The sequence below is a fragment of the Dunckerocampus dactyliophorus genome, chromosome 4 (assembly GCF_027744805.1).
Source record: "Dunckerocampus dactyliophorus isolate RoL2022-P2 chromosome 4, RoL_Ddac_1.1, whole genome shotgun sequence".
NCBI lineage: Eukaryota > Metazoa > Chordata > Actinopteri > Syngnathiformes > Syngnathidae > Dunckerocampus > Dunckerocampus dactyliophorus.
In genome coordinates this window covers 2434457-2449588 of record NC_072822.1, presented here as the reverse complement: position 1 = coordinate 2449588, position 15132 = coordinate 2434457, and the positions used below count along the sequence as shown (strand labels likewise).

The 15132-nt window shown below is 41.2% G+C and overlaps 1 protein-coding gene across 1 annotated transcript in view; it reads left to right on the top strand.

Annotated features, from left to right (window-relative positions):
* Positions 1–10915, top strand: part of scarb2a (scavenger receptor class B, member 2a) — a 64392-nt gene extending 53477 nt beyond the window's left edge. Inside the window, exons 9-14 of the mRNA XM_054773146.1 lie at positions 530–648; positions 726–799; positions 869–920; positions 1020–1172; positions 4982–5029; positions 6934–10915. Of these exons, the coding sequence (XP_054629121.1) occupies positions 530–648; positions 726–799; positions 869–920; positions 1020–1172; positions 4982–5029; positions 6934–7065 (578 nt within the window). The 3' untranslated portion in view covers positions 7066–10915. The remainder of the gene's footprint in view (positions 1–529; positions 649–725; positions 800–868; positions 921–1019; positions 1173–4981; positions 5030–6933) is intronic.
* Positions 10916–15132: the final 4217 nt, after the last annotated feature.

Below are 15132 nucleotides of genomic sequence, written 5' to 3'. Positions count from 1 at the left end.
ACAAAACCAGCAATTTCTTTAAATAAATAAATAAATAAAATGATGTCTCTTAAAACAATAACTTAAAGGTTTTTGCCACTTTTTTGTGTTTTCCAAAGAAGATATCCCCCCCCCCAAAAAATAATCCAAAAATATTTTTAAGATAATAATAATAATAATAATAATAATAATAATAATGGAAATGTGTGTGTAAATATAAGCAAATTATTTAAAAAATAATTATGACATAAAATAAAAACAATCATTTAAAAAAAAGAGAAAAATAAATGCTTAAATAATCTAAAAAAGATAAAACCTTTAAATAACAGGGCACAAATGAACGTAAGAAAATGGATGCATGGCAGGAAATAAAAATAGGTTTCTATAGTAGACTAATATATACTTTTAAATCTAAAAAATTAAGGTAGCAATTTTAAAAATGTAAATTGTAAAGAAATGGTGTAAGAATAAAAGCTTATTAAAAAAATCATTAAAACATTTGAGTAGAAATATATCTACGAGCGCTTATTGACTCTTGGTCCCTCTTTAGGTGCTCCCATCGTGGTGTCTTTCCCGCACTTCTACCAGGCCGATCCCAAGTACATCAACGCCATCGAAGGCCTCAATCCCAACAAGGAAGAACACGAGACCTACCTGGACCTGCAGCCGGTGAGGCCCGACTACTCTCTGACTAACAGGATTGCTGTTGTAGAATGCTTTTTAATAGACGGAATGTCCTTTTATAGACCACCGGCGTTCCCATTCGTGCCTGCAAGCGGGCTCAGCTCAATGTCATCGTGAAGCGAGTGGTGGGCTTCCCGTAAGTCAAACTGTTGACCTCCCGTCTAAGACCAAATCCTCTCTAACCCTGTTGCTTGCCGCCTCACAGAGAAACCAAGATGATCAACGAGACCATTTTCCCCATCATGTACGTGAACGAGGTGAGGAAAAATGGCCGACCACGGTCGTGCAGTGTAATGTAACGCATCCTCGTGAGCCCGAGCGCAGGAGGTGCAATAACGCCTCTCTCCGCCGCACAGACGGCCACGGTGGACGACGACTCGGCGGCTCAGATGAGAACGCTGCTCTTAATCGTCACACTGGTGTCCAACTTCCCCTTGCTCATCGTGGGCTTGGGCATCATCCTGCTGCTCGTGCTGGTCGTCCTGTTCTGCCGAAACCGCCAGAAGAAGGTAGGTCCCTGTGCTGCTAACTCTGAGCTTCCGTGCAGCAGTGATGATAATAATAGTAATACAGTGTAGAAATATTACACAAGGTTTGAATGCATGAAAGCTAACACCCTGCATGTGTCCTGCACAGCAAAACCAGCATGCGCACTTTTCTGTGTGTCTGTTTTTGGGGAGTTTTGCCGAGCATTTTGCAGCTGTCGTCGAACTGTATTGTTGGAAAGGCCCGGTCGCACCGCCCAAACTTTGCTGTAGCGTCCCTGGAGCGGTGAAAAAATTAATCACCGCTCGTAACCGCGCACAAAATGGGGAAAAAAAATTGAAAACACGGGCGTTGTCCTAGCGGTGCACCGCTGAAGCCGGCGTTGCTTTAGCGTTGGTTTAACGGTAGCGAACGTTGGTTTAGCAGTGACGCGAGCGTTGATAGAGTGGCGTTCTGCGCATGCGGATCAGTTACCCATGTATTGTACATATGACACACAATGCTGCATTGCTTCAGTGTGAATTTGAATAAACTCCAACGTTGTATTGTATTTTACATCATCTGCAAAGTTTTAATAGAAGCTTAGGTTAGCTTCAGTGTATATAGAGATCGTTTCACTGTGTGAAAATAAAGACACACAGCAGTCAGATAAGTTATAAAGGAATTGGCTGAACACAAGCATTTTCAGCAACTGTACAGCAGAGGGCGCTAAAGTCTAAGCAATGCCACAACAGACTAATGGGCTCCTGGTCCATTTCTCCCCGTTTTTATAGCCAAATTCTGGTCCCCCTCCCTCCGACACCTCCATACCAACGCCAAACCAAAGTTCATCACCGCAATGGATCGCTGCTTCATCGCTGCTTCAACGCCCGACACCATTCCAACAATCCCGTGTCCGCTCGTAAAAGGCTTACAGCCGCTCCACCAAAGTTTGTGCAACGTTTAATCACCGCCCGGGCAAAGCTGGCGAAGCAGCAGTGGTCCAGCGTTCAAGATTTCTGCGTTGGCATAGCGGACCCAAGCGTCCACGAACTTGCGTCTAGCAGCGCCAAACTTTGACTGGCCGTTGTTTGCCCGCTCCTCACCGCTGGCAATATTTTGTGCAGCTCAAAACTTTCGGAGCGGTAGGAGGGACCATCAGCGGTGGCCGAGCGTATACGGCGTTGCCTTAACGGGGGCCAACTTCTGTTAAACGGTGGTGACGGTTAAGAGTGGTGATGAATTTTTTTCACCGCTCCAGGAACGCTACAGCAAGGTTCGAGCGGTGTGACCGGGGCTTTAGAAAGATATCATCGCACGTGCAGGAGGATGGTCTGTCCTCTTGGATATACTTGCTGAGAAAACTTTAGTTAGCGTGCTAATTAAGTACAGCGAAAACGGGACCACAGTGGTACCTTGGTTAGCGTCGTTAATTTGCTCCAGAAGGTCTGACCCTACCCAATACGGACGTTAACCAAGTCAATTTTGTCCATTAGAAATCATTTAAATCCAGCTAATCCGTTCCAGAAAGCCCAAAATGTTAACACAAAACTTTTTTTTCTAGTTTTATATGACGAAAACAATGTAAATATAACATGCGAATACACATTGAAGGTTGCTTTTACCTTCATTGAAGACTAGTGATGTGTGATACCGCGGATTCCGTTTCCTATCCGAGTACTGAGTAAAATTCAGGCTGCTATCGGCGATACCAGTCCGATACCGATACTCTCAAATTCACCTAATGTATCTGGTAAATTTTAAAAAGTATCGCAGCATGAAGAATAGAAGACATTTAATTACTTTTCATTTGAATACATGAATAATTTGAAAATTTAAATAATTGGTTGATTTTAAATCCTAAGTATATTGAGGTAGCTAATATACAACAACAAAAAAACGAGGACAGAATCATAGAAAATCTGTAAAAATGGTATTTTAAACAATGAAAAAGAAAATGAGTAAAATAATAAAAGCATTAAAATAAATGATTATTAAAAAAAACTACTAGAAGAGTGAAAACTTTACAGTCGGTCATCCTTTCAATAGACTGTGTCATGCTTCAGACAAACATTACTTTGACATTTTGATTTGAGAGTCGACGTTAGAGCGTGACGAGCTGGTGTCGGAAGTGTCGAGATTTCAGTATCGATCCGCACATCGCTATTGACGACTACGATTCTTGACGACTGTTCCCAAAGACACGATGCGGCGGCGGGATCAGCCACCACCATCTTCCTGTTTTGCCATGAATGCAATAGTGCGTTTCTTGAAAGCAACAGTGTTTCTCACCTCAATAACCAAAAATGCAAAGGAAGTTGCGAGTGACAGCATTTTGACAAAGAAGGTGGGAAACACCATTGGATTCGAGAAATAACTCACGGCAAAACAGGAAGGTGGTGTCCATGTGGTGTCTTGCTGCCACATCGTGTCTTCGGGAACAGTCACGTCTTCATTGAAGGTAAAAGTAACATTAAATGTTCATTTAGCTCTTTCATTCCTCATTTACCGTATTTTCCGGACTATAAGTTGCACTTTTTTTCATGGTTTGGCTGGTGCTGCCGCTTATACTCGATATGTGTGCCAGTATCTGCTACTCCTATCAGTCCTGTGCCACTGAAAATTCACAATGTAAACATCAACTTATAAAGACAACTGAGAAAGACGCAATGCAAATGCCCCCGAAAACAAAATCATATTCTGCCGATTACAAGCTGCAAGTAAACTAGTTAAGTGTCGTTTAGGCTATAGTTATCTGAATAACTGTTAATATGTTACGTTAACATACCACCTATTCACGTTACGCTAACAGACGCCTATTTAGCCTGTTGTTCTCCATTTTATTGTTATTACTAAAACTTGCCTGTCAAGATGAAATGTCTGTTCTTGGTCTCCGATGTTACTAAAATAAATCTCCCCCCAAAAATGCGACTTACATATGTTTTTTTTCCTTCTTCTTCTTTGTGAATTTTTGGCTGGTGCCACTGATACTCCAGAGCGGATTATAGTCCGGAAAATGCAGTAAATGCATTTCCAATTGTATTGTGAATGTAAAAGTAGAATCATTTTCGATGTTGACTGAATAGCACCCTAACCGAAGTTCCACTGTCCAGAGATCCCAACTTTGCTTTAACAGCACTTTTCAAACAAATAAAAAACATCAACAAAAAACATCTTTGTTTTGCAAGTAGGGGCTGAACGGTACATGTATTCAGGATCAGATTTTTCGGTACGGGGCCTTAAGATGCGTACCGATTTCCCATACCGGCTCGCGATAGTGCCAGGCTTTTCGCCCTTAAAGTCTCCTTTTTGGGAACACTTGGTCTTCCCGGCTGTTTACTTAAAAGCTAAGTATTTTTTTTTTTCGCAGTTTGTTCCCTCACCGGCCAAAATGAACAGAACCATGACCTCTTGCACGGGAACCGTGATTATGGCGTGCCGTTACACCCCTAAAGTTAGCTAAGCTACATACGATATAATCCATTTTCTTACCTAATTCCCAGCAAGAAAGACTCCCAAGAACTCTGACACATAAGGGATTGTTTTTTTAGAACACTTGGGTATGTGCGACTTTTAGCCTAGCATAGTGTTTTGACCAAATAGAAGCTAGCCGTTTGTCCTTAGTTGGAAGCTAAGCATGCTAAGCTAACCACACACACACACACACACACACACGATATGTGGTCTAAATTTCCGCAAAGAAAACATTTCTCCAAATGCTAGGCTCACACGCGATAGCTTAGCATTGTGGAAAAATGTTTAAAGATGCTTAATTGCAATGTGAAGCATTGTATTAACCCTGTTGTTCAATTTTCTGTAACCCCCCCCCCTTTTTTTCCCTTTTCTGTTTTAGAATGAAGTAAAACGTATTGATTTTCATGAGGCTTTTCATTCTTTTGCTGTAAGTCTTTTTCATTCATTTTTGCCGCCTTGTTTGCTGTTCTCCTGTTTTCAATTGGTTTTGTGAGAGCTCAAGTATGAAGTCAAATACATTTGGGTCTTAATTGTTCTTTCATTTTGGTTCAATGCGTTACAGTTACAGTATGTTGTGGTGAACTCTATTTAGCCTATTTCCTCAAATAGCGGCCTCCACTAAAATGCAGTCTCACACCAGGAGTGTCCAAACTTTTTCCATAGAGGGCCGCGTAGTGAAAAATGAAAGGATGCAACTTTGCTACTTTGATATTTTTGTAAAGATATGCTAAGAACTTCAATATATTTCAAGAAAAAAACTGCATCTCAGTTTTGTCATATAGATGAAAAAGCCTATTAGTATTAACTTTGCTCTTTTTAACCCATTTTTGCTGATTTTTCCCGCAAAATGTTTCAACCTTCTTCTCGTAATATTGGGACTTTATTCCCATCATATTTTGACTATATTCCCATAGTATAACTTTTTTTTCCCCAACTTCAATTACAACTTTGCTTTGTTTGTGTCTCATAATATTACGTCGAAAAACAACATATTTTTTCTTTAGTATTTAAACTCTATGCTACTGAAATTTGGTTATTTTTCCTCAATGTTACGAGTTTATTCTCATAAAACCGTGAGTATTTCTCTTAATATTTTGACTTTATTCCTGTAATATTCTTTTTCTATTCTTAACTTTTTCCACAACCTAATTTTCCAAAAATTACAATTTTATTTTGTTTTGTTTCTCATATTACGACTACAAAAAATAACGTATTTTTCTTTAATATTTCAACTCTATGCTACTAAAATGACGTTATTTTTCCTCCTAATATTACAAGTTTTTTCTCGTCAGAATACTTTTTTTCCTCTTAATATTTGATTTTATTCTTGTAAAATTAGAGCTCTTTTTTCCATTTCTGCTGGGGTTTTTTCAATTTTCCAACAACTTTATTCTTATAACATAACTTTTTCCTCAGTGTAATTTTCCCAAAATTACCGTACAATTTAATTTTTTTTGTTTCTCATAATATTACGATTTTTAAAAATAATTGTTTTTTCTTTAAATTTTCAACTTTATGCTACTAAAATAATATTTTTTCTTATATTACAGCGTTATTCTTGTAAAAATGACGACTTGTAACTTATTTCCCCTTCATATTTTGACTTCAGTCTTGTAAAATTACTGCTAATTTTTCCTTTTTTAAAAAATTTTTTAGAATGGCCCCCGGGCCGCACTTTGGACACCCCAGGTGTAAACAAACACAAACGTATATTTGTCTATTTGTCAACATGCAAATGGTCTAAAAACAGTTTTTCCAAAGGTCGGCTTCAGGGTAGAATTGAGCTTTTTGGTTTGCGTGATGAATGTGTGACCTGATGTCATGTATTTCAACTTTATTGATCAACACGAGTAATGAAGTTCCTGCCGTACAGGTGCTGATTTCATGTCGTGCGGTTGTGCAACGTGCCATTTCTTTAAAAAAAAAAGAAATAAAAATTCACATAGTTTCCTGGGCTTGCGTGTAAGTTACGCTGATTTTAAAGGTAACGTATAACATTTTTGTACGTTGAATATATTGACGAACAGAAGCGACCACACACAAATTAATTTTTTTCCTGTGCCCGTGTCCATAACTCGCTCTGTTGCTACCCAAAACAGCAACACCTACTGAGGTATGCTAGCAGATTTGAAAGTGTGGAATGTTAGCGTGGGATACTATATGAGGAAATACGGCATTAATTAAGTGGATGTTTCAGGTTAAATATTTAAAAAGCTCATTTTTAACATCCGTGGGTGATCTTTTCACTGCATGTCTCCTCTCCCTTGCTGTCCTTTTGTGTACTAACACGTTTGTTTTGGGTTTTTTTTCCTCCCGGACTCGTTGATGCAGACGGCCAAAGACGAGACGGCCTACACGCAGGTCAGCGACAAGACCGACGAGTCGCCGGACGCGCCGGCCAGCCAGCCCATGAGGAACGGCTCGTACATCGCCATGTCTCCAGTGGAGGCCCAGAAGTGTTGATACAGGATGCTCGCCAGCAAGCCTGGAGCTCAGGAAGGGGGCTTGAGGGGGCAGTGCACAGCAGGGGGTGGAGGGTGTCCACAGTGGGCTTCTTTTTCCACTATTTCAAGGGGATGGGGATGTAAATTGGTCAACAAAAGACAGTGCTCTTCTCCCGGAGCCCTCCTAGGATTGTCTATTTCACCACCACCACCCCCCCTTCCCACATGCCAAACCCACCACCTCCCACCTGCTGACTTGACTCGCCTTCCTCGGACTCTTCCTCTACTGGTTGACTCCAAAGATAAGGTCTCGACCAGGGCAAGCCTTTTTTCCCCCCCAGCCCCTCCTGTAAATGGTAGCATAGGTGCCCCCATTCCACACGGATGCATTATTTTGTCGGGAAAAGATTGGAAAAGAAACAACTTGGCATATCTTTTTTTAATGTTGACTGAGCCAAACTTATTTAAGTTTGCCCCCACCCCACCCCACCTAACACACACACACACACACACACAAGCTGGTTGTGAAGGTGTGTGTGTGTTCATTCAGATCTTTTCCCCACCAACACTGGACATGTTTCAGAGTCTTGGGCTTAGCTAGCTGTGAAACCCGTTTTTTTTTGTTGATGTTTTGTTTCCACCTGTAGCTCGATGCACCTTTTCCCACAAGACAAAAAAAAAACACCCAAGAGAACTTAGAAGGGGAGACCTGCTTCCTGCCTTACCGTGATGATGTCGGTGAAACCTCTCTTGACACTAACGTCGCTTGTCGCACGTCAACACTGTTACTTAAGCACAATTTGGACGAAAAGCAGTCGTCAGTGGAAGCTACCAGGTGTTCTCCTTCTCCTTTTTATACCTTCGATGAGTCAAAGATGCTGCCAAGTGCCGTGAGCATCCGAAAAACAAGACAACCCGGTGTTACTGTGCACGCGTTGGGGTTTTTTTTTGTGCAAACGCAGCACTTGAATCACTCTTTGTGTCTTACGTCATCACATGCGTAATCAGCAAAAAAAAAAAAGACAAAAAAAAAATCCCCGCACTTTTTGCCTGGAAAATGTGTCGTGAATTTTTTGTCATCATTTCAACTTGTGGTCCACACGTTCAAAAACATTTCACCCTCTCAGTGTCTTCTTTTTGATATTTGTTTGTGTTTGTTATTGCTGCTATTGTGGCCGTAGCCTGTGGATGGCTTGTCTGTTGGCATGAGAGTTCACACCAGTCTTAACGTTGCCATTTGATCCAAACTGCAACACCTTCTTTCTTTTGGTGTCTGTGGGATTTTCCTCAATGGGCTGGATGAGCTGGGAAAAAAAGGAAAAATTGTGCCACAAGTCAGTTTTGGGTAAACAACAGACACTGTGGTGATCACATGAGTTCACTAAGAGCCTTTCTGCGCACACTCGCTGATCAAAGTCTTGAACCTGAAGCCACGTTTCCACCAGTAGCGGTTCCCTTCTGGTCCATTCATACTATTCGCTTCGTGTCATAGAAATTGCGTTTTGTTTCCTTTCCGGTCATAAATTTCCATCACTTCCACAGGAGTGACATTTCGGTCGGCCAGTTGAAGTGTCCACCCTCAACAAAAGGGTGCGACAGTCTGGTTCAGTTTGCCACGATACGGGTCGGATCGGTTAAGTCATTATCCGTAAACATATAACACATATTCTCTCCATGGTAATCCACAATCATTTCAAATGGCTTTTTTTTGTAGCTATGAAAACAGTTGGAAAGAAATTCCAATCTTAAAACTCAGTTTTGTCGACCAATTAATGGACAGCAGAGTGTTTAGCTCCACCCCAACGGTGAGCGCTCTCTTTCTGACTAGCCATCCCACTTCTGACACCAGCTGTGGTGGGATGGCTAGTACTGCATAATGGGACGTTTCAGATCAGACACATTGCAAAAGACACATAAAAAAAATACGGATGAACCGAACCGCTTGGTAAACAAGGATTTTTCGCTGCCTTTCACCAAGCAGTTTGCAGCAATAAGGGTCGGATCGGTTCATTCTGATCAAATGATCTGTAAACAAGCCATACAAGTGGTGAAAATTTGTCTTGCCACCTCATTTCCCGATACTTGAGTAAAAAATGTTTTCATTTTCTATAAAGAAAGGTTGGGGAAAAAGATGACAGTGTGTCTAGCTCCACCTCAACAAAAGGGTATGGCAAAGAGGCGCCATTTGTTTCGGATGGCGCCTAAAAATGCGCACTTTACTGGACGGAACCGAACCACTTGGTGGAAACGAGACACAAAACCCTCATTTTGCAGTCCAGTCCAGTTTGCGGTGGTTCAAGTCGGATCTGTTGATTCTGATCGCATCTGTAGGAAAATTCATCTCTTCGCAAACCAAGATATGGTTGAATGGCCATTACGAATGCGTCCTAGTGTTTGGTTTCCCTGCTGATCAGAAACGCTCCATCGTAACACAGCAATGACAGTTCTGTCGCCCAATTAAAGGACAGCAGTTAGTCTTAACAGAAGCTTACTGCAAAGTGGGAGGCTTCGGATCAGACGCTTCACAACGCAAACGGCACAAAGTACTGTTTGGAAGCTCGTGGACTTGCATTTCCACCAAGCAATGAGTTTGGGTTATTTGTGGCCAGAGACAAATGAAGCGAATGGCACCTTTTAATGCCAAAAACAGTTTGTTAAAAGTATTTCTGCAAATGGAACGACAGGAGTGACAATGCTGTCGAGCCTACTAGACGACCGAAGCGAATCGTACCGTTGGTTCCAGCACCCGACTGAGAACTTGTCAGCCTTTACGACCGAAACTGCAAAAAAGCGTACCAAACTGAACCCGACTTTTGTTGCTGTTGTTTTTGACGAGCGCCTGTTCACACGTGAGCCATCGCTTCTCCTTTTGTGGAGCCCGATCCCGCATTTGCCCGTCGGCTCGTGACCAAAGATGACGCTAGCTCCCTCTGCACTTCCGTGCCACAAACCGCTCCCGCCTATCTATTCCTTAAAGAGAGAAAACAACGTGCCACCGTTAAGTATTTTGCTGCGTGGACGCGTGTGTGTGTGTGTGTGTGTGTGTGCGTGCGCGTGTGTGTGTGTTATGTGCCTTCTTGATATCAAGGCTGAAAGAACACTGGCTAGTTTTTGCCTCTGTCGTATTTGCAAACACAGGAGAAATCTCAGTATTATGTAAAGCAATACAGACTTGTGTATAAAAAAAAAAAAAAGTTTTGTAATGGGCCACACAATATTTATCTTTTATTTTTGTTCTTTCCCCTACCTGGGATTGTGACTTTTTTGGGGGGGGGGATGCTATGTGTTTAGTGATATTCTGCTTGGGTCCAAGCTCATTTCAGTTTTGATTGATTTCTTTTTGAAGAAAACACACATAAAAAGACAGTATCTGACGCTGCTGACAGTCGGACCTTGTTATCGTGTTCAAGGGTTGTTGGACGTTTGTCGAGTGAGGATGCTAACTGGTGTTTGTGGGCCACTTCTGTCCAACTGAAGGGTGTTTTGATAGCAAGGCTGACTATCTTGATGTAACGCTAGCAAGATGAATGAAGCTCCTCCTCCTTCAGGGACCAGCAGTTGTGCCATAACCTTCCCTCTGTTTAAAAAAATAAGATTTGATTTTTTCATTTTTTTCAGGTCCTTCAACTTTTCAGTTCTTTTCGTCTGGCCACGGTGCCCCTGCGAGGTCACTAACAGATTTCAGACGTCGCGCTGGTTTTGTTTTGCTGCTGAGAATGACAATCTCCCCTTGTCATGTTAGGTGCAAAATGATTTCAAAGTAATACTCCTGTTTAGTTTTGATAATTTACACGGCACGTGTGTTTCTACAGTGCTTTTGTAAACATTTCTAGTGTATTTGCAAGAAAATAAACATTGCCAAGTGCAAACCTCCCTGCTCTTGTCCTTTTTTAAATGTATATTTTCTTTACTGTATAGTGAAAAAAGGAGGACACGCCCTGCTAACATTTTTTCCACGACTATAAATGGCGTGTGGCGCCCCCTATGGGTTGTGGTGAAAATGTATTGGAAAACATGCTGGCCCACTTCTAATACAGAAATACTCATTGTATAATACTCATTTTATAATCATTACTCTTGTACAACTAAAGGTGTGTACCAAATTTTGCGGCGATTTGGCAAAACACCCTAAAGTAAAAGTGGGTGTTTTTGTACAGGTGTGAGAAATTTCAAGTCAATCCGATTTACGGAGTTTAATAGCGCCGCCATGTGGTGTGTTTGTCAGAGAAGTCATAGCACAAGCAACACAGTGGAGGCGCATGTTTTGACAAATGTTCAGCCTTTCGTATGCAGCGGTTCAAGAGTATTTTGTATTTGTTTTGTATTTTGGATTCTTTTGACATGGTGTGTTTTCTTAGACTACTTCAAAATTAACATTTACTGGTGCCTTGTCAGTCACTTTTTACATGTAGTGCGCTGCTGTGTGAAGTAATCCCACTTGACTTGAACCGAGACCACTATCATGAGGAAACGCCCCTTTTGTTAACAACTGCATTACCAAACTTGGTTAAAAGGTGGAAAGTCATTCATTAGTAATTCAACCCTTTAATACGTCGACTCGCCCTTCGCCAAAACACTTTTTGTCCCTCAAAGGCTGCCATAGTCAGTGTTATACGTTGAACCCATGAGCTCACAGAGCTATGTAAACTAATCAACGCAATCCTCGCCACGGGATTTAGCGAATAAACATACCCGATAATATTTGTTCCGAATCAGCGTTGCCCACTCGGCGCTAACGAGTGACATTACTGCCGACGGAGGAGCCAATGACAGATAAGTAACAGCGTTCCAGTTGTGGCGAGGCATTGTGGGAAATGTAGTATGAGTGATGCATGCCTGGCCGGTTCAGACGTCAACATATGTTTGTGGTCCAAAGTGTTCGGAAATGCCACTAAAATGCTTTATATTAACTACTGACACTATAATAACCTTTAATGAGTCTAAAAATGGTGAAGATCAGACAAAGGCTGTAAGTGCAGAAGTGCGTTGACACTGAGAAATGGAGTGCACTGGCCTTGATTGACCTGCTGTCAACTGGAGGGCGTTGGCGTGCGTTCACGAGGCTTCTCACGAGACCTTCAACGTCAACTTTGGACCGTGTGGCGTCTTTTTGTGGCCTCCGCGCATGTTGTCTTTGCTGACAGAGTGACTCCACATGAAGTGTTTCCTCTTTCTTTTTTCTTTTTTTTTTTTACAAATCAAACCACAAGTCATTGACCTTTTTAAGAGCACACACACAGCTGCTTGACGTACGCCGTATACTTCTTTTTATATCACATTCTCCTGGGCTCTGGTTTATTGTATTCGTGGTACAGTGGAACCTTTGTTCGCGTCGAGGAAAAGGCTTCTTGAGACGTCATCTGTACTTCTGTGTAGAAGGTGTCGGACGTTTCGCTCCTCATCCGAAGAGCTTCGTCAGCAAAGCTCTTCGGATGAGGAGCGATGAGGAGCGAAACGTCCGACACCTTCTACACAGAAGTACAGATGACGTCTCAAGAAGCCTTTTCCTCGATGGACAACTCCTGTACGACTGAGAGCCTACACAGACGCTTTGTTCGCGTCATTAATTCTTTCCAGAAGGGCCGACTCTAACCGAAACCGACGTTAACCAAATCAGATTTTCCCATAAGAACTAATGGAAATCAAATGAACCCGCTCCAAACCTGAAAGCCAAAAATGTTCACACAAAACATGTTTCACAATTATAGTTTGACATGCAGAAAACAATTGGAAATTCAAATAATATATACTTCTACCTTCCACACACAGGCACACACATCGTTCAGTTCCAAATGTGAAAATGTTAAATAGTTTGTGGTTTTATGTTTGTAAAACAACCAATTTTTGTGCTTTTTATGTTGTGGTATAGTTGTTTAGATATTTGAGATGTCGCAAAAGCAAAAAATATTAGTGTCAAAGTGAAAGTTATGCTTGAAATGTATCTTTTCACAAAAAGCTGTTTTTCTCCCTCTTTTAGTTGGGAACTGATATTTTCCTGAAACTTACCTGTGTTCTACTGCTCATTACTAAAGAACGGGAAAAGGTAGAACCAAACTTTTTTTTCAGATGAAAGACGGGAGTCTAATGTTTGTTTTGGTAGGTTCCATGTTTATATAACCATACAACACAATATTCTGTGTGCCTTGAAAGATCAGTCAAAATTGTCCAAAATGTCCGGTACTGAAGGGGTTGTCTCTTGAAAAATGCCTGGGATTGAATGAGCTAATAACAAAAAAAGACGCACGCCATATTGTACGCTAACCGGGGAATATGCAAACTGAGGCAAAATTGGCGCTGTCAATTTTTGAAGTTAATCAAAAAACGCGCTAACCGAGGTTCCACTGCATTGTGCATTGGCGTTCCGCAGGCTGCCCTATTTCAAGATTCCATCTGTCACTCTGCACTTGACAGTTTGGACTGTTGGTTTTGGTGTTTTCTCTGTCTCTTTTCTGTTCGATGCTCTTATTTTGCTACTTCCGTTTCCTGTGAGTGGTGCTGCTTTAAGGGCAAAACAGAAGAGAAAAGTGCGATTTGTGCGATGCGAGCGTCTCTACGGGGCAACATCAGTATTGGACGTTTCAACGCCACAAATTTGGTCAAACCAATATGAAACACTTATTTTGTTAGATAAACCACACGTGTGTGTGTGTGTGGTGTGTGTGTGTGTGGTGTGTGTGTGGGTGGTGTGTGTGTGTGTGGTGTGTGTGTGTGTGGCATCCGAGGCTTTTCCAGTAAGTCCCGTCAGCCTTGCAGAGAGCTTTGCCGTTGTCTCCTTCAATCCGCTTAGGAACTCTTAAAAACTGTTAAGACCACCTGCGAAGACAACACAATAGACGCCCCCTTCCCCCACGCCCACCTCCCACCACCAGACAACAAGGGCCATTTTCTTTGTCCTGGTTGTCACCAGAAGAAGGGTCAATTTGGGTTCTGATTAGGACTACGGTTTGTGTTAGGGGGTTTATGATTGGGATTAAGCTTTGTTGTAGCTTTAGGGTCTCCAATTTGGGGTGGGTTTTGGGTAAGGATAGCTGTTATGGCTGGGGTGGGATAGCGTTAGTCGCAGGTGGAAAGCAAGACAGGACATTTTTGAGGTTTACTGTAATTGAGTCCTTTTTTTTTAAATATCTTGGTACGTTCAATATTTCTTGTGTGTGTCTGTAGTTATGCCAACACGTGTCTTTGCATCAGAGAGAGCACCGGTCCTCAGATGATGCGTTCAGGATCACGCCAGAACAGGGCTGTCCAAAGTGCGGCCCGCGGTTGTTTTTTTATTGGCTGGGGGCACGTTCTAAAAAAACTAAAAAAAAAAACTGACCAAAAATGGAAAAATCAGAACTACATCTTACAAGAGTAAAGTCCAAATATTAAGAAAAAAAGATGTAATCTAACGAGAAAAGTCATAATTTTATAAGAATAGCATCGTAATATTATGAAATGTTGTGATTTTAGTAGCAGAAAGTTGAAATATTGAAGAAAAAATGTTACAAAATAAAGTCATTTTGGAAAAATTACGTTCAGAATAAAGTGAAAATATTACAAGAATAAACTTTACAAAGATTATTTAAGAAGAACATTTTTGGGAAATATATAATAATTGTTTTTAAATTTAATATAAATGTAATTAAATATAATATAATAAAGTTACAATATTATGGGAATAAAGTCATAATATTCCGAAAAGAAACTTTATGAAGATTATTTAAGAAGAATGTTGAAATATATGGAAAGTTAAAACAGCAAAAATGGGGGGGGGGGGCATAACCAAAAGTGATACTAATAATGGACTTTTTCACGTGCCTGTATATCACAAAGCTGAGATGCAGTTTTTGCTTGAAATACAGTATACAGTATACTGTACAGTATAACCTCTTAGCATGTGTTGCTTTACAAAATATCTAAGTGGCAAAGTTGCATCTTAGCTGGTGATAGTTGGGCTTTTCCGCCCCCTGGTGGTGAGTCTGAGACATTGCTTGCTGTGGTTTCAGCGGCGAACCTCTCATTTCCACCCAACATGCTGACGTTTTTTAACCCTTGTCTCGTTGCTCTGCCGCACACATTTGTATATACATGAAAAAAACAATGTAAA